General features: G+C 34.6%; 1 protein-coding gene across 1 annotated transcript; it reads left to right on the forward strand.

Moving 5' to 3' along the window:
* Positions 1–12016: 12016 nt before the first annotated feature.
* LOC100256928 (pentatricopeptide repeat-containing protein At1g62910) lies at positions 12017–14161 on the forward strand. The gene has a single exon (XM_010661839.3). The coding sequence runs from the start codon at positions 12081–12083 to the stop codon at positions 13830–13832; it is 1752 nt and encodes a 583-aa protein (XP_010660141.1). The 5' UTR covers positions 12017–12080; the 3' UTR covers positions 13833–14161.
* Positions 14162–20874: the final 6713 nt, after the last annotated feature.

Raw genomic sequence — 20874 nt, forward strand, 5'->3', positions numbered from 1 at the left:
AAGTCACAAACCATTTTTGAAGTAAGTTTCTCAATTCTTTAACCAATTGCAAAGCCGGAAGGTCTCTAGCATTTTTCAACACAGCATTAAGGCTTTCAACGATCCTTGTCGTCATGATATTATTGTTATCAGCTACACGTTCACCACTCTGAACAGGTCCAACACCTGACCATGTCCTCCACCAACCATCTCACTTCCCTACGGTTAAGGAGCATGTTCTACAAACTGCTCATAGTGGTGGCAAATCAGAAGCAACGTGGTATGATGGGAAGTCACGTTATATAGATCTCTCATGGTCCCGAACTCGTCTCTCTGCTATTTTTCCTTCAGTTATACACCATCTCATAAGAGAGATCAGATCTTGGAAATCTTAGACTTCACGAACTACAATTCAGAAACAATGGCTAGAGGTAAGTAGGTGATCCTAAATTTTTCAAAAATGATTTTTATAGATAAAGTTTCATATGCTTAGATTGAATATATTGCATGAAAACTTCTTTTATTTGGTATTAGAGCATCCTAAATCTTATCTTTGTCTTGTATTGATTTTTGCTTGAGATACTTTGTTATATTTTATGATCTCTCAATTACTACTTAAACAATTGAAACACCCTTGCTTGGCATGGGGAATCTCTGCCCTTGATGATACCACAACTAATGGTTCATTGCTACTGCCACTGTAGTATAATTTTAATAAATCCGGCTCTGGATGGTGAGCCTCCACCCAATCTATGAGTCATGGCTTTATAGAAAAGAACCCATTTGCCAAACTTGGAGATCGACTTCTCCTAATTTCCCAATTGAAAGCCACTGTCCGACGACTTTTCGATAGAAATACTGCACCATTTCCGAAGTGGGTCTGCCTCCGGTACCTCCATTTCTGAAGGTGACGATGATAAGGGCTAGTGAAGTAATCTGGTGGGTGCGGTTTAAGAAGCCATTGTGACTGTTCATCGACCTCTAAAACAATCACTCCCCTCCCCGCCCACCGTGCACAATACCAGACCCACTACTCCACGCCACAGGCCTTCATGGTATCGATATAGGCTTGGAAGGGCTCGCGGGCAAACTCTCGTGGAGCTCACATAGAGGCGGGGATGAAGGAATCGGGGCTGCACTTCTGCGGAAGCACCTCGACCCAATTGTGGTGACTGTTGATGCTGTCGCAACCAACCATATTGATCTAGCTTGTGATGGTGTCACGCAAAGCCTCCATGGAGTGTTATTGCTGCCCCTGGTAGAGACAATGGTTGGGCTCGTGTTCGTAACACAAGGAGGTTGGCGGGATGCAAAGTGGACTTCGTTTACCTATGCGCTGGCTGCGATGTTTGCCTACACGCCTCGCTGAAGCATCGATGGGGCTCTTTCTGCTATGTGTTGTAGGCGGCTGCATGGCTCCAATGATGGTGCAGTCTACGTGGGTGGCAACGAGCACGTCGCTACCGATGATGAAGCAGTCCACGGGGTGGCGGAAAATAAGGATGGTGGGTTTTAGTGCAAGTGTTATTAATTTGTTGAACCTAGAGGGAGATTGGGTTCCACTATTGTTTTGGGCCTTTAGATAAATTGTTGTTGGGCCCATTAGGCTCAATGCATGTGCAATGGCCTATTTTTTTTTTTTTTTTTTTGTGCAAAATAAGGGGCTTTAAGTGTTGGGCCATGAGTTAAATGAGAAATTTGGGCCAGTTTAGGCCCTTTTGGCCCGATTTGAATTATTTTTTATTGGACTTCAAATTTATTGTGTTTTTATATGGATTTGGGCACCCAATCATTATCTGAAATCCTTTCAAATTAATTCTAAATTATATGTGTTTTTTATACATGAAAATTAAATTATTTATTTTAATTTATATGTTTGTATGTGTAAAAATGTAGCCTAAATTTGAGTTAGATAAATTAAAAGTTGTAGTTTTAATTGCATGCAATTGTTGTCTAAATTTGTGTTAGATATATTAAATTTATATCATATAGTTTTAATGTCTAGTGAACCATATAATTTTAAATAATTAAGGCATAGCCATAGCATCCTTAATTATATAAAATTATATATTAAGAAAATAGGGATCACATTATGGACATTAATTGTAAATATTATGATTTTACCCTATAGGGATTTCATTATGTTTATATAATTAATTAGGATAAAATATTAAAATTAATTTTTCCTAATTTATCCACATGAGTTAGGAAAAATTAATTTAATAGGTTTATCATAAAGCTTATAGGTAGAAAATATCAAACTATATTCATAATAAATTTCATAAATTCAGTAAAATAGTTTGATAAAATCTATCATAAAGATAATGAATCTGATTGAATTAAAGATTTAGCCCACATGCAATTTTTAATAAAATTATATTCAATTTTTAAGTGTGTTCTACATTGGTAAAACATGAATTTAAATTAAAGCCTCAAAGTTTTATAAGCTTGTAATCTTTTTGTGCAATTTTACCTAGCATATTTGATATTCGTTGTGAGGTTCCCAAACACAGGGGAGATGATTACTATTAAAAAAGAGCATATTTTAGATAATAATTCTCATGAGTTTCACGTCTTTTGAGTAGTAAGTATGCCTAAAATACTCAATTAACATGTTGTTGCCCTTGCAAGAGTTACTAACAAGTTTTCTGAAGTTTTGGAGTCATTTCAAGGTATGTTTTTGATAAATTGGTGACAAAAGAAATGAATCAAATTGAAGAAAATAAATAAAGTTGATGATGATCCAAACACATAATGAAAAAAGCAATGCAGTCGGTTTGGATCGGGATTTGGAGTTGATTTGGAGGTAGTTGAAGTGGAATCAAGAGAAAGAAATGGGAGAAATTGCAAAGAGGAGTCGAAAAAAACATGTTTTTCAATTTCGCATGGTCATGTGAAATGAAACAGAATAGGCTTGGTTGCAGCACATAAGGGAAATGTGAAAAGTGGTTTCGCATTACCATGCGAAATTTTTGCACAGTCATGCAAAATGCTCCAGCAAGACGAAAATGCAGCTGATGGATTTTCCACTTCACATCATCATGCGAAATTGCTAGGGGCTCGTGCCAAAATGTATTTTCTCCAGGTTCCTTGATGAAGAAGCCTCCGGAAGACCTCTTAGATGATGCCAAGTGTCCACTTAACCTTGGCCTATAAATAGAAACGTGATTGACTCATTTAAAGACTTTTGATACATTTTCTAATTGTAAAACTTTTCATATTTCTTTTCTCTATATAATTATCTACTTTCCTTCATTTTCTCGGTAGCCAAACATGTCTTGTGAGATCAAATCTCCAAGCATGAGTGGCTAAATCTCGTTTTTCTCGGAGTATGGAGAATCTAGAGGTAAGATCTATGGTGAATGAGAGAATTGAGCTTGAATTGCAAAGGTAATTTGATCCAATTGATTGATTAATTGAAATTTGGGGATTTTTTTGTTCAAATTGTCTTGGATGATTACTACAATGCAAGCTAGGTAGATTAATTAAATTCTTAATGCTAGATTTAATGAGATTGAATAGTTGCTTTGTGTGAATCATTGGAAGATAATTTAAGATGAATTGAATATATGATTCCAATTGATCTCTTAGATTAGATTACCTAATTTGAAGAGAAATTAGATCTAGACCTAAAGCTAAATCAAAAATCGGTTTAGATGAAAATTTAGGTTTTCAATCTAACTTGATGAAAATTAGATCTCAACACTTATTCACCATGGAAATTGCTTTCTAGAAAATCCTAACTCAGAGAATCTCACATCTTATTAATTTTCTTCTCTTTTACACTTCATTTTCCTTTCAATTTGAATACATTGTTATCTTGAGATTTTATCATGCAATTTCAAGTCAATTTCAATTTATCACAATCATTTCTTATCATCTCATTCAAGCTTTAATTACCGAGAATAATCTATCCTTGTGGACAATACCTAAATACCACTATACTACAATAGTTTGTACTAAACCCACTTTTTGATCGGGTACAAATTGCTATAGAATAGTGAATTAGGTTATAAATTTTGTTTTGATCCAACAAACGACAAAATCTGAGCGATCAGGAGATAACTTTAAGATATGGAATGAGAGAATTATTCTTCAATTAGGGTACATGGACATAGACTATGCCATAAGAAAAGATGAACCACATAAGATCACTGATACCAGCAAACTTGATGAAATTCTATTGTACAAATGCTGGGAGAAATCTAATTGCCATAACGTGATGTACATTAAGACAAAAATTAGTGTTGGTATACATAGTTCAATCGAGCAACATGAGAATGTCCGTTTGACGAGCAATTCGTCACTTCAGATAAAGCCTTGGCAAGCACCCTAATTATGAAGTTCACATCCCTAAAACTCACCGGTATAAAAGGTGTACGCGAACATATCATGGAGATGAGAGATATAGTGGCTCAATTAAAGAAGCTCGAGGTAGAAATGTCTGAATCCTTCTTGGTACACTTTATCCTTAACACTCTTCCACCTTAGTATGGACCTTTCAAAATCTCTTACAACACACATAAGGATAAGTGGTCTATCAATGAATTGATGACCATGTGTGTTCAAGAGTAAGGAAGGTTAATGATGGAATAAGGAGAAAGTGTCATGCTAGTGACTCAAAAGAAAGGAAAGAAAGGAAAATCTTAAGCCAGTCAGAAAGGGAAGCAACAAATTCCTCCCAAATCTGACATTAAGAAAAATGAAAAATGTTTTTTTTGTAAAAAGAAAGGACACGTGAAGAAGAAATGTCCGAAATTCCAGAAATGGCTTGAGAAGAAAGGTAATCTTACCTCATTTGTTTGTTATGAATCTAATATGATTAATGTAAATACCAACACATGGTGGATTGATTATGGATCTACAATCTACATTTCAAATTCCTTGCAGGGTATGCAAAACCTAAGGAAGCCAATGAGAAGTGAGCAATTCATCTTATTCGGAAACAAGATGGGCTTGCATGTGGAAGAGATAAGGACATGTTATTTAACTTTTAATGATGGTTTTGTTTTGGAATTGCAAAGGACCTTTTATGTACCAAGTTTCTCACGAAACTTGATTTCAATTTCTAGACTTGTACCGTTTGGATATTCCTTTCATTTTTCAGAAACATCTTTCAGTTTGATTTATAAATCTGATTGTGTTGGGAATGGTATTTTGTCTGATGGTCATTATTGCATATTCTTACAAAATGATATCACTCATAATTCATTACATGTCCAAACTGGCATTAAGAGATATGTTGTAAATAAGGATTCCTCTACATCGTGGCACCGGAGATTAAGTCATATCTCCATAGATAGAATCAAAAGGTTGGTGAATGATGGGTACTTAGTACTCTAGATTTTACTGACTTTGAGACTTGTGTGGACTGCATTAAGGGAAAGCAAACCAACAAGTCAAAGAGAGGTGCTACTAGGAGTTCCGCCATACTAGAGATCATACATACTAATATATGTAGTCTTGACATGGACTCTCATGGTCAGAAATACTTCATCACTTTCATAGATGATTTCTCATGATACATGTATTTCTACATACTTCATAACAAAAATGAAGCATTAGATGTCTTTAAAGTTTTCAAGGTAGAAGTAGAGAAACAATGTGGTAAACAAATTAAGATCGTGAGATCAGATAGATGTGGAGAATATTATGGTAGATACTTGGAATATGGACAAACACCTGGGCCATTTGCGAAGTTTCTTCAAGAGCATGGGATTGTTGCCCAATACACCATGCTTGGTTCTCCATACCAAAATGGTGTAGCAGAAAGAAGAAACCGAACTTTATTAGACATGGTGAGGAGTATGCTTAGCAGTTTAAAAATTTCTAAATTATTATGGACTGAAGCACTTAAAATAGCAGTGTATATATTAAATCGAGTTCCAACCAACGTTGTCCCAAAGACGCCATTTGAGTTATGGAAAGATTAGAAATCAAGTTTGCAACATATGCACGTTTGGGGATGCTCGTCTGAAGTGAGAATTTATAATCCATAAGAAAAGAAACTGGACCCAAGGACTATTAGTGGGTATTTCATTGGATATGCTGAAAAGTCTAAGGGATACATATTTTATTGTCCATCTCACAGCACTAGGATTGTGGAATCAAGAAATGCTAAATTTCTTGAATATGACTTGGTCAGTGGGAGCGATCAATTTAGAAACATAGTTTTTGATATTGATCACACATAGTCTTAACTTTCCACTTCAAGTGATAGATTGTTTGTTGGTCATAACACCCCCTCAAGTTCAAACGGGTGTAGAACGAACAATTGCTGAAGTTCAACCAGTCATTGAAGTTCCACAAGTTATTGACAACATTTCAATAGATCAAGTCGATCAAGAGTTGCCTGACACTTCTAAACAACAAGTTGAACCTCATGCTTCTCTAGAAGATAATGGTGCAACCTTAAGAAGGTCTACTCGAACTAAGAGGTCAACAATTCCTAGTGATTATGTAGTGTATCTATAAGAATTTGACTACAATATAGGAGCCGAAAATGATCCTGAATCATTTTCACAAGCCATGAGTTGCAAAGAATCGGAATTGTGGTACAATGCCATGAAAGATGAGATGAGTTCCATGAAATGCAACAATGTTTGGGACCTTGTTGAGTTGCCTAATGGTGTAAAAGCCATTGGCAGTAAATGGGTTTTTAAGACAAAGAAAGACTCATTAGGCAACATTGAGAGATACAAGGCTAGATTTGTTGCAAAGGGGTTCACTCAGAAAGAATGAATCGATTACAGGGAAACCTTTTCTCCTATATCTAAGAAAGATTCCTTGCGTATTATATTGACATTAGTAGCCCACTTTGATTTGGAATTTCAAAAAATGGATGTGAAAACAACATTTCTTAATGGAGAGCTAGAAGAGGAAGTTTACATGAAACAACTTGAAGGATTCCCCTCTAGTGATGGTAAGCAATTGGTTTGCAAGCTTAAGAAATCCATATACTGTTTAAAACAAGCATCCTACCAATGGTATTTAAAATTCCATAACATAATTTCTTCATTTGGTTTTGTAGAAAATGTTATAGATCAATGCATATACTTTAAGGTCAGTGGGAGTAAAGTTTGTTTTCTTGTTTTATACGTGGATGACATCTTACTTGCAACCAATGATAAGGGTTTACTTCATGAGGTGAAACAATTCCTCTCTAAAAATTTTGACATGAAAGATATGGGTGAGGCATCTTATGTCATTGACATTAAGATCCATAGAGACAAATTTCAAGGTATCTTAGGTCTGTCTCAGGAAACCTATATCAATAAAGTTTTAGAGAGATTTTGGATGAAAGATTGTTCACCTAGTGTTTCCCCTATAGTGAAGGGAGATAGGTTCAATCTGAACCAATGCTAGAAAAATGATCTTGAGAGGGAACAAATGAAGAATATTCCATATGCTTCTGCAGTCGGAAGTTTGATGTATGCTCAGGTCTGCACAAGGCCTGACATTACATTTGTTGTTGGAATGTTAGGATGATATAAAAGTAACCCAGGTTTGGACCACTGGAAAGCTATAAAGAAAGTGATGAGATATCTTCAAGGAACCAAATATTACAAGCTTATGTACAGACGAACAAACAATTTAGAGGTTGTTGGCTACTCAGATTCAAACTTTGCTGGCTATGTTGATTTGCGTAAATCAACATCTGGATACATTTTTATATTGGCTGGTAGAGCTATATCTTGGAGGAGTGTTAAGCAGATCTTGACTGCTACTTCTACTATGGAAGCTGAGTTCATATCTTGTTTTAAGGCTACTTCACATGGTGTATGGCTTTAAAGTTTCATTTTCGGGCTTAGAGTTATGGATTCAATATCTAGGCCATTAAGTATATATTGCGACAATTCAGTTGTAGTCGTTATGGCGAAGAACAATAAAAGTGGAAGTCAAAGCAAGCACATCAACATTAAGTATCTAGCCATAAGAGAACGTGTTAAAGAAAAAAAAGTGGTTATTGAGCACATTAGCATTGAATTGATGATCGTTGATCCTTTGACTAAGGGCATGCCACTGTTGAAATTCAAGGATCATGTAGTGAACATGGGACTTAGTTCCCTTATATAGTTTCTATTGTACAAACTCTTCTTATGATGTTTTCTCATATTGATGTGCACCTTTACTTAATTTTGAGAAAATTTAACTTCATTGGACCAAGAATGAACATAGGGTTTATTCATTAAGTAATATTGCCACATAAAGTATAATGTTAATAAATAAATACACTGTAATACATGGAAGGTAACACTTGTTATATAGAGGAATTATCGCCATGATCCATGTATTTGTTACTTAATGCGGATAATTGATGGACTAAGATAGGACATTAGGTTAAAGGTGTGGACCAAGTAGGAGAATGTTATCAGCTACACGTTCACCACTTTGAACTGGTCCAACACCTGACCATGTCCTTCACCAACCATCTCACTTCCCTACGGTTAAGGAGTATGTTCTACAAACTACTCATAATGGTGGCAAATCAAAAGCAACGTGGTATGATGGGAAGCCACGTTATATAGATCTCTCATGGTCCTGAACTCGTCTCTCTGTCGTTTTTTCTTCAGTTATACACCATCTCATAAGAGAGATCAGAGTTTGGAAATCTAAGACTTCACCAACTACAATTCAGAAACAATGGCTGGAGGTAAGTAGATGATCTTAAATTTTTCAAAAATTATTTTTATAGCAGAAGTTTCATATGCTTGGATTGAATATATTACAAGAAAACTTCTTTCAATTATATTTTTTTCCGATAAAACATGAACGTGCCCATCGATCAACTCCTATGTCCATCAAATATCTTACTACTCTTAGGTTAATCATCTCTAGTTGCCCAAAGATAAAATTAAACTTTGAAACACAATAAGCATGGGTAGCATCATGGAACAACTTATGAATTATAGGATTCTTGAACTTTGTTTTCAAATTTTATCTAATGTGATAAGTGCAGACACCATGCCTAGCATGGGGAAATACTTTATGTACTACTTTCTCAATGCTACCATGTCGATCTGATATCACAAACAAATCATCAATGTGTTCAATTGCATCATGCAATTTTTGTAAAAATCACTCCCATGAGGCTTCATTTTTTGAATCACCAATCCCAAAGGCTAAAGGGTACATTTGATTGTTGTCATCTTTACACGCTGCAATAAATAAAGTCCTTAAGTATTTTGCTTTAAAAAATGTCCCATCAACTGCAACCACAGGCTTTATTGATGTGTGAAACAAAAGATGCACCAATCGACATAAAAAGTATTTGAACTGATTATCATGATCAGTAACTATATCAATAATGATACCAGGATTTTTTTGCTCTAAAACATAGCAATAGGATGGTAAAGTGTTATAAGACTCCTTAGGTGATCCCCTAATAGAACCTAGAGCAAGTTCTCTGGCTTTCCACATCTTATCATAATTGATTTGAATGTCATACTGCTTTTGAATGTCTATTACAATGTCTTTTGGTCGAAATTCACAACCAACCTCTTGATATGTTTCTCTTATACTCTCACCAATCAACCAACTACTTGCATGTCGATTGTCACGAGACATCATATCTAACCAACAAGTGTGTGTTGAATAGTATTTCATTATTTGAAACATATTGAAAATCCCCAACTTGGTAGCACGAACTCGCCACTTGCATTCTTATCAAAACATTCAACAAGCAATAATTTAGTAGTGGATTTAGTTGTTTTGAACTCAAACTTCATTTTGAGAGCCATCATATATAACTTCCTTTGTAATTCTTTCTTACTTGAGTATATTTGGAGTTCTTCTAGATGGTCATCACTAATTCCACTAACTATAGTTTGTTGCATCATGTTTTGTCCTTCATGTGCTACACCTTCAATTATAGTGGGATTGTCATGCATGAAACCATCATTTGTATCAATCATGGTCAAGATTTTTGCACTCTAAGCTGAACCAGTTTTGAATGAGCCAATTTGGGTCACTTGCTTATCATTAGTAGGGTTAGTGTCCATTCTATAATCCTCCCCATTAATTGTAGTCTCATTCATGTTCCAATCATGAACTTTATACCCTTCAAGTGACTCATTTTGAAATCTTGGTCCATTTTCACCATCAACAGTAAGAGTTTCAACTAACTCACAATGAATGTGTCTACTTTTATGTATCAACATTGAGTCATCGTTCAATTCTTTATCAATCTCAGAAGACATATGATATTTGAAATAAGAATTGCAAATTGATTTCTGACTGTGATTATCAATTCTCTTTTCAACTGTGATGCACAATGGAATAGGCATCTTACCATTTGTACAATTTAAACCAATAAAGAATTTCACATCCCCATCATCGGTTAGTTGTATAGGACTTGTGGGTATGTTGGCATTGAATACATATTTCATAGAAAAAAAACAATTCGTTGGATCTAGCTTCAGAATATGATGGACAACCCCTAATAACTCTTTATATGATATGGTTTTCAGGACCTCAATGTCTTTACCTATACTTCCTTCGAAATAGAAAGCATTTCCATCTCGAACCCATTCTCCTTCAAATAAAAGCATTATTCCTACTTCATCAACCATTGAAATAACAAAATAATTCAATTATTGGCATCAACATACAATATTAGAATATTTTTTTAGTTACATCATAGCATTACCATCAATAAGTAGGTATTAATTTTAAAAAACTCATTCATTATTAAATACATATTATTTCATTACACATATTTATTTTTTTAATAAACAACAAATAAATAATATTATTAATCATCTTTACTACCTCAAATAATACCAATAATGCTATAGAAATACAATGTATATAGTTATTAAATAAATTCAGATATTGTAACTCTCAACTATTTTAAACAATAAAAATATATTTATTTACTAAAAGATTGGTTATGTTGTAATTCATTTAATGTCAAGAGTAATTTGCAAATGATTCAACTCAAATTGAGTATAACTAAATAAAATAACAGTAATATAATGTTACTATAAAGTAACTATATATAATCTTAACTTACATCAAGTTCAACTTAACAGACGTCAAGTTCAACTTAATATCCGTAAGGTTTTGGTATATAACTAAAAAAGATAACTTTATATATTATATCAAAACCCTATTAACACATATATTTACATCTATATAAAGAATAAATATGCAAACAATACCAAAACCATTATAAAATTCCATAAGTTTTATTACTTACCATCATTTGATTTTTTCATATGGACAATGTTTCTCTACACTACACTTTTAAGCTGATTGTTTCCTTCTTTTAACCCATTTTTTCATGGCTATAAATGATATTAAAAAATTATAACAATTTCAAACTTATTTAAATATTTACTACATCTCATTAAATGTTTGAAAATATTCAATAAATAAAACATGAAAGAAAAAAATAAAATAAATGTACACTATTTATCAAGTCATAACTTTAAGCACTGTTTATCCAATGACAACTTTAAACGCTTTAAGTTGAAGAAATTTGAAGAGAAAGTATGTGTGAAATTTGAAGAAATGTATTGACAAAAGAGAAACGGGAATAATAGGAGAAAAAAAAAACGTGGAAGAAAGAATAAAAAAGAGTTGAAATGAGGGAAATAAAATTAGAATAGATGGGAAAAAGGATTTGATCCAGCTCAGGGGTATTTTTGTCTAAATTGGGTCATTTTGGAGGCTATTAAAAGTGTAGAGTTAGTTTTACAATATTGAGATATTTTTGCCCCTTTTAATCAGTTATCCCTAAAATAAATATAATATATGATTTTATTATAAAATTATTATTAATGTTTTACTAAAAACTATTTATCTTTTAATTTATTTGTAATTATAAAACTTTTTTTTTTTAATTTTAATAAGACTTGAATTAAGTTTAATAATATTATATAAGTTGAATATTTAATGTTTTTATAAAATCAAAACAAAAAAAATTATTTTTAAAAAAAACTTATCCAAACAAATTTTTTATTTTTTATTTTTAAAAACTATGTTTAAAACCAACTTACCAAATACCCTTATTACCGGCTTTTACCTTCAAAATGGCGTGAAGTTAGGACAAGGAGTCAAGCTGAAGCTGTACAATTGAAATCCCCGCGACGACGATCATGATGAAGATAATGACAAGGGCGACAATGGCTTCTTCTTCTCCTGGTTCCGGTACATGCATGCTTTCTCTTCCTCCCCATTTCTTGTCTTCATCACAAAATAACTTTCAGTCGAAATCCCTTCATTTTAATACCCTCGATGATGCCCTCTCTTCTTTTCATCGAATGCTTCATATGCATCCTCCTCCCCCCATCTTTGAATTCGCTAAACTTTTAACCTCCATCGCTAAAATGAAACACTACTCCACTGTGCTTTCTCTTTCCAAGAAAATGGATTCTTTTGGAATTCCACCTGATGTTTACACTCTCACCATCGTCATCAACTCTTTCTGCCATTTGAATCGGGTGGACTTCGCTTTATCCGTTTTAGCCAAAATCCTCAAACTTGGGCATCAACCCGACACCGCAACCTTCACCACTCTGGTTAGGGGGCTCTGTGTTGTGGGTAAAATTGGTGAAGCCCTCGACGTGTTTGATAAAATGGTTGGGGAAGGTTTTCAACCCAATGTAGTCACTTATGGAACTCTGATGAACGGGTTATGCAAAGTGGGCAACACTAGTGCCGCCATCAGGTTACTTAGGAGCATGGTACAAAAATGTTGTCAGCCTAATTTAATTGCTTATAACACCATCATTGATAGCCTTTGTAAGGATAGACAACTAACTGAGGCTCTCAACCTTTTCTCTGAGATGATCGCTAAAGGCATTTCACCTGATATTTTTACTTACAACTCATTAATTCACGCTCTGTGTAATTTATGTGAGTGGAAACATGTCACAACACTGCTCAATGAAATGGTAAAGAGCAAGATAATGCCAAATGTAGTTAGTTTAAATATAGTGGTGGATGCACTCTGTAAAGAAGGAAAGGTCACAGAGGCACATGATGTAGTCGACATGATGATTCAAGGAGGTGTGGAGCCTGATGTAGTTACCTACGCTGCATTGATGGATGGACACTGTTTGCGATCTGAAATGGACGAGGCAGTTAAAGTATTTGATATGATGGTTCGAAATGGCTGTGTGTGTAATGTTGTCAGCTATAACACCTTAATCAATGGTTATTGCAAGATTCAAAGGATAGATAAGGCCATGTATCTCTTTGAAGAAATGTGTCGACAAGAATTGATTCCTAACACCATGACTTACAGCACTCTTATACATGGCTTGTGCCATGTGGGAAGACTCCAGGATGCAATAGCACTTTTTAATGAGATGGTAGCTTGTGGCCAAATTCCAAATCTTGTTACTTACAGCATTTTATTGGACTATCTATGCAAAAATCATCGTCTTGCTGAAGCTATGGCTTTGTTGAAAGCTATTGAAGGCAGTAATTTGGATCCAGATGTACAAGTTTATAATATTGCCATTGATGGGATGTGTAGAGCTGGTGACCTTGAAGCTGCAAGGGACCTCTTTTCTAATCTTGCCCCCAGAGGTTTGCAGCCTGATGTTTGGACTCATAATATTATGATCCGTGGGCTTTGTAAAAGAGGGTTATTAGATGAGGCAAGTAAGTTATTTAGGGAAATGGATGAGAATGGTTGCTTGCGGAATGGTTGCACTTACAATACAATTACCCAAGGACTTTTACAAAATAATAAGACATCAAGAGCAATTCAACTTCTTGAAGAAATGCTTGCAAGGGGATTTTCTGCTGATGTGTCCACCACCGCATTGTTGGTGAAAATGTTATCTGATGATGGATTGGATCAATCTGTAAAACAAATTCTATGTGAGTTCATGCGGTGAAGAGTTATGATATTCATCAACTCTAAATATGAAATTTTTGGAGGGTCTCACTCTTTCTTGTAGTTGGGTAATTGTTAATATCACTTGTAAGTTACAGTTATACTTGTGTGTAATATTGTTGCAACTTTTATAAATATTTGTTGTTCTCTCAGTACAGTCAATATTTTCAAAACTGTAGTATGTAGGATATTAGTGATAGCATTCCTTTTTGTCTTGCAAAAAGCAAATGTCAAATCTGAAGGATGTCATCTTTTGTTATATTTTATCAGCAGATTCTAAAATTTTAAGATTTTTCTTTAATGAAGGATGTGATATTTTGTTATGCTTAATCAGAGACTGATATCTCAGCAACCTTACGTATTAGTTAGTCAACATTGTTTTTATACATGTGAACACATAAATGATTTTGATATGTAAATCTAACTTGCTTTCTTTAGTCTTACTCAGGTAAATAATGCATATATTGGGGTAATACTTTCCTCTCCTCCATTCTCTATCTTTCTTTCTCTAGCTTCAACCTACTGACTATTGATATCAAAGGTACTCGATGTAATGGTGCTTAATTGCGATGCAGGTGCGATATTCATTCCTCCATATGCACGGAGAATATCACAAAGATCTGGTGTTTATTTTTTTATTTTTTTATTGCAGGCACTAGATTCATTCTTCCATATGTTTAGAGAATTTCCAGGGAACTCCTTTTCTTATTCTATATCTGGGAGCTCCCAAAGTGCAGACCAGAAAATTTGGACCTTAGAGTTAAAAGTGTATCCTCAAACATGTCTATGTTCCTCATCCCTTCTTGTGAATATTACTTAATGCGGGTTTGTTTCCTACTTTACCTCTTTGCTTTGTCTTGTAGTAACTTGCATAATGCATGCTTTATTATGAAAAACCCTGATACCTACCTATCAAAAAAAAAAAAAAAAAACCTGATAAGTTATAACCAGAATTTGGCCTTTGTTCTCCGTCCTGGCATAGGAGTGTATCTTATACTTTGTTGCATGTTATATCCAAATCCCTCATCTAAGGAGCCTATTCTTTTAGGATATGAATGTGAGTGCGATGATGAATGTGAAACAATGGGTAATACTTTAGTTCCTTCTCCTTGTGTGGTGCTTTCACATTGTCAACTACCTTGTTGCTTGATAAGAGATGAGGATGGACTATGAGAGACATCCAATAATGTTGTTACTCATCCTAGTCCAACTCAAGAAGTGGACAATTGCCTATATAATAGGTTAGATGATAGTGAGATTGTGAATAAATTAATTTTATGCTTTGAGCTTAATTAGGGAAAAAAGATGTCAAGTCCTCATATTTTCTGGCGTTTAAGTTGAACTTGAAAAGAAATTGGTGTAAGGTTTATGTTGAGAGTATGGATGTTTTATCTATTTGTTTTTGTTATTTTCAGTGGGGGGTGTTGTTGTAATTACATCTTTTTAATATAAATTGATAGAATAAAAGGGAGAAACCTACTCTCTCTTCCTATTCTGTACATGGAATTAGCAGCCAGTACCTTTATGGGCAACATGGAAGGGGTCTCCTTTAAACATCCAGCCATATTTTTATTGCTATATTCCGTAAGCCTTTTCTTTGCAATATCATCAAGTTCTTCCAGTTCTTGTTTTGGACCTTTTGCTTGGGGCCCCATTTTATGGATATCCACACCTAGCCCCTTGTGATAGAGATCAACTCCTACCCATATGGTGTCTGCTGCCTTCCTGATGTTGATCAGTTCTTTGGCATCAAGGTTATGGTTTTTGAGCCTGACAGAACTTAGGCCTTCATTTACGCTCCGCATAAAATGTTTGATTGGACATTTGCCAATGTTAGGGAGCGCGACTGCACTGGTTGTTGGTGTCACAACAGGATAAGCCCAACAATTAAGAGGCCCTTCATAATCTAGAGAAGGAACTTTATCACTGTCAAATGTTTCTACTCCTTTGAATCCTTGTGAAGGCATATGTTTCTCCAGCAGTTTCACGAGATAATTTTTGCTGAGTTTTTTTTCGCATATGTATCCAACAATCAGTAGCATTACAATTGCTCTCTGTGATCAGCTCAACCAGATCTTCCTCTCCTTCAAGATACAAAACAAAAGGGCTTAAATCCAGCTTCAGATTGGGCTGCAACTCTGACCCAGATTCATTATTGGAAATGCTGCTATTCTGTTTAAGCTTCCTTCTTGATTCCTTGCACCAGAAGGAGAATTCCAACAACCGGCGTGCAAAGAATATGGAAATGAACCTCACTGCTTTACTCACCAACACTATGCCTGTCTGCATCCTGATACAGAAGTCTGCAAGTAGGTTTCTTGTGTCATGCCAAGTTTCCTACAGAGCCAACTATGGATTGGTAAACTTATTGGGCACTCTCTCCACTCTACCTTCCTCTGGATCCAGTATTTCTTTACCTTGAACTCATCTTTGAAGCTTTTTTTCCCTTTCTTTGGACATCTAAAACTTATGTCAATGAATCATCTAAAAATGCTGGGCCAAGAGTACCCACTCCCACTCCCACTGCAATAGTCTGACCAATGAGAATTGAAGTGCCTGAAATCAGACTCGCCACTGCAAAATTTGAAGGACCAGGGCATCAGCTAAGATCGAAGCCATGCTTCCACACATTGTAGCACTCAGGCGACTTAGTGCCCCAGAAGTACATGTCACTGAGCGCCCTATCACAAATTGGGGGCAGCAGGTATGAGCCATGGTCCAATATTTCATTGGGTCTTCTCAGAGTTTCTGAAACACAGATATGTCTGTTTCGTTGGAGCTTTATACAGCTATTTCATATTTTTTGCGGTACTTAAATTCAAAATAATGCTTTGTAGTTGGAATCCCGCTAGTTCCCATTGGGATGCAGATGTTTGAGTTTAAGACCAAAATAATTTATTTGTAAAAAAAAAAAAGGTAGAATAATACCCATTTCAAAATATTTGTCAAAGTAATATTTTTTATCCACGTAAGCATCCACATGGATTTTTATTCTTTAAGTGTAAAAAACCACCGTTGATGACTGTGGTTTTAAAACTTACAAAAATATCCTTAAAACTACAATTACAAATTGTGGTTTTACAATTTCTCTTAGAACCATAGTTAGTAACTGTGGTTTTAAAAGTTACAGAAATATCCTTAAAACCACAATTACAAACTGTGGTTTTACAATTTCCCTTAAAACCACAGTTCTATGGTTTTACAATTATTTTTAATCCGCATCTATTTTAATGGTGTTGTAATTTTAATATTATTTTTAAAATTTTTTTTTTATCAAAATAACCATAAAACCATAGTTAGTAACTGTGGTTTTACAATTATTTTCAATCCACGTCTATTTTAATGGTGTTGTAATTTTAATATTATTTTTAAAATATTTTTTTATCAAAATAACCATAAAACCACAATTAGTAACTGTGGTTTTACAATTATTTTTAATCAACGTCTATTTTAATGGTGTTGTAATTTTAATATTATTTTTAAAATATTTTTTTATCAAAATAACCATAAAACCACAGTTAGTAACTGTGGTTTTAAAAATGTTATAAAAACCACAGTTACAAATGGTGGTTTTATAATTTTCTTTAAAACCACAGTTACGGACTGTGGTTTTACAATTTTCACAAATATTTTTAAGGGGAACTCATATGTAAAAAAGTATGGGATTTTAGAACTTTGGTTTTCACAAATTTTTTTGTTATGATTGTTTTTAATATATATATATATATATATATATATATTATCTTTATTTTTTCATATTTTCCTTGAAATTTTGAGAAAATAATTTGGTCTACATGCATTCCCATAAAAATTTATATATTTATGGTAAATAAAATATTTATTTGTTTTACGAATATTTTCACATATGAACTAAAGAAAATTATTTATTCATATTATTTTTAAATTTTAAAATAACTAAAGAAATTGTTTATATTATTTTAAAATTTTATATTTTCATATGAAAATTAATGCCAATGATTATGATTTTAGGTTATTTCTTATAAGTATGATTTGAACTTATGTCTTAGTTAAAATGTATAATTTTTTAATTATATGAAAGAAAAATAGGTAATGGTTATAATAATTTATTTAGTTAGAATTTCTTTCATTTAGACTTTAGGATGCATTTGAGTTTTATTTGTTTAAATTATCAAGGAAACAGGTGAATAACATAACATTACTAATTTGAATTAACACTTTATATAACCTTAAATGTATAAACCAAAGTATTATAGTTCTACAAACATGAAAAAATATCTCAATGTGTCCCACATGATGGAATCTTTCTCTTTCGTTGTGAACATCTACGGTAGATGGCCATATTTGTTGTATCCATCTGTGCTATCTGAAAAGTCTCCATCTTTATAGACTGTGACACGTCATCTACATGAGCTATCGAGTTAGATGGAACTGATGGAGGTAGAACTCGACGTACACGTGGAGCTTGATGTCCTCTAGGTACCCGTACATGTAATCGCGTGGCATGAGCTATCCCCTGAAGAAAAGGTAGAGGTGTAATGGACTCTGTAACAGGTGGAGGTGCAATAGACTCTGTAACAAGTGGGGGTGCAATAAACTCTGTAATAGGTGCGGGTGCATCCAATGATATAGATGGTTGAATAGGGGTAAGGGTAGATGGTATGGTAGTCTTGGGTCGAGATGAATGGGCTGGTATGGATACATCAGGGGGAGAGAGTGGCAACTCTAATGACGCAGATGGCTGAAATAGAGGAAAGGTAGATGTGACTGGTGGATGTGAGGGTTGTACCAAAGTAGATGCCAAAGGTACATGTCGGTGACCAGCTTGACGTCCCCCGACCTCTAATGGGTGGTACCCTAACAGGCGTAATCAATGATGGTGGTCTAATGGATGGCTCATGTGTCGAGTGTACGCGATGGTCCTCTCCTATAGCATGTAAAACTTCAATAGCAATTCGGTGAGTTTCCTCCAAATCATTTGAAATAGCCATTTGCAATACGACGGTGATCTGTATAAGAAAATGAAACATGAGGCATTTGTACATAATTTAAGTTTAACATTCATTAAAAAATGGTTTTGTATCTCAAATGTTCTCACCAATAACTCAGTGGCAGAAGCTATACTATGGAACCTCATATGATCTCTATGGCAAACAGGTGCGGTCAGACGTCGCGTGATACGTCCATACCACTGCATATATGGATCATAAAAAGCCATGATAGTAATCGCAAGTGGTGCTGTCGCAATACGCTTAGAATGAGTAGCCCAAATAGAAATATACTAAGCATGGAATGTGACCCAATCATACTGATGTCGTCCTCGCCTATCCACTAAATGTAGCTCCATAACTATCAAACAAGGTGGAGGTATCCCTTGTTGCATACGAAATTGGCGTAAAACTCGCTCTGGTCTATGCCACTCGATAATATCAAAGCAAATTAGAGGCGACATAGTTCGCCAAATTTCTTCATCAACCTAACATATAGCCGGAAGATGTGCAATCAAATCTGTTGTATATGGTTCCCATAATACCTGTAATTTAAAAAAAAAAAAATTAGTCACATTGGTGGAAAATATTGCAAAGGTAATCTTACGCATCTACACTTTACCTGATCCTGTGTCTGGGCATCCAATTGATCTTGATAGAATGTCAACACATGTGGTGATGGGTTATGAGACCAAGATAGGGGTACTCTCCACCTGTGGCCTAATGGATCGACTGGGAGTGCCTCATTTGGCAATAGATGATCATGTAAACCATCAACTACATCATCATGTACATGTGGGACTACTATAAGCATTGGAGGACAACCGAAATCAGGTCGACCCACATGAAGTCTCTCCCATGACCATAACTACAAAATCAGATAGCATTATCAAAATTAGACAACTTACAACAATAATGTGAGTCAATTAATTAGAATAGATAGTTATGTCGAAATACCTGAAATAGTGTGATAGGTCCAGAAATCTCTGTGGCACTATCCAAACTCGCACGACATAACTCTCTATATAGGTATGCCAACACTGCACTGCCCCAACTATAGTGAGAAATCTCAGTGAAGTTTCTCAATAGTGGAAGGTAACATAATTGTACATGTGTGCCAGTCTTGTTTGCGAACAATGCTCCACCCAATAGTGCTAATATGAAAGCACGCGCATAACATTGTAAAATAACATCATCGACCCCTGCTGGTGGATATGAGAACTGCTCACACAACCATCGTGCTGATATAGATGACCCTCTAATCTGAGATGGAGGTGGGACGACACCTAAAAGCTCAGAACATAGTAGTGACCAATCTATGTCACATGTGCCAGTGATAGGAGGCTCATGAATACGTAATCCTAGAATCATGGCTACATCCTGTAAAGTAACAGTCATATCTCCAATAGGTAAATGAAATGTGTGTGTCTCAGGCTGCCATCGCTCAACAAGACTCGTGATCAATGACCAATCTAGTGAAATGTGTTTGACACGATATACACCATAAAATCTAGATTGCATCACATATCGCCGAATACAAGGGTCCATCTCCCACTCTCACATGAATATCCATAAACGTTGTCGACATGTCAATACCTGATTAAGCTACAAAAGATACCATTTCGATTAAATAAGAACTTAATTAAGGTTTATGATTATGTTTTTCTATACATCTATATTTATATATACATATATACCTGACCAGAATCCACTAATTGAGACATATGTCTGTCCTGTAACACTAAAATAGAGCGATCTAATGGATCTGGATCGAATCTACCCTCTCTATGCTCCATTACTATATTGTCATAATAAACTAATGTTAATATTATAATTTAAACAATTTCGACATAGTCTCCCCTATAAAAAAGGTATTCTCCAAAATATAAAGATCCTGATTAATCAAAATATTTATTTGCAACCAATATCAATATCCAAGTACAATAATTTAAAAAAAATTTGTCAAAAACTAATGTTCACATCCAAATTTTAAAAATTTCGGTAGAGTATCCCTTATAAATAGGGTATTCTCCAAAATACAAACAACCTGATTAATCAAAATATTTATTTGCAACC

The sequence above is a fragment of the Vitis vinifera genome, chromosome 14 (assembly GCF_030704535.1).
Source record: "Vitis vinifera cultivar Pinot Noir 40024 chromosome 14, ASM3070453v1".
NCBI lineage: Eukaryota > Viridiplantae > Streptophyta > Magnoliopsida > Vitales > Vitaceae > Vitis > Vitis vinifera.

Coding starts and splice junctions, on each gene's coding strand:
- LOC100256928 (XM_010661839.3), top strand. CDS start 12,081: ATGATGAAGATAATGACAAGGGCGACAATGGCTTCTTCTTCTCCTGGT.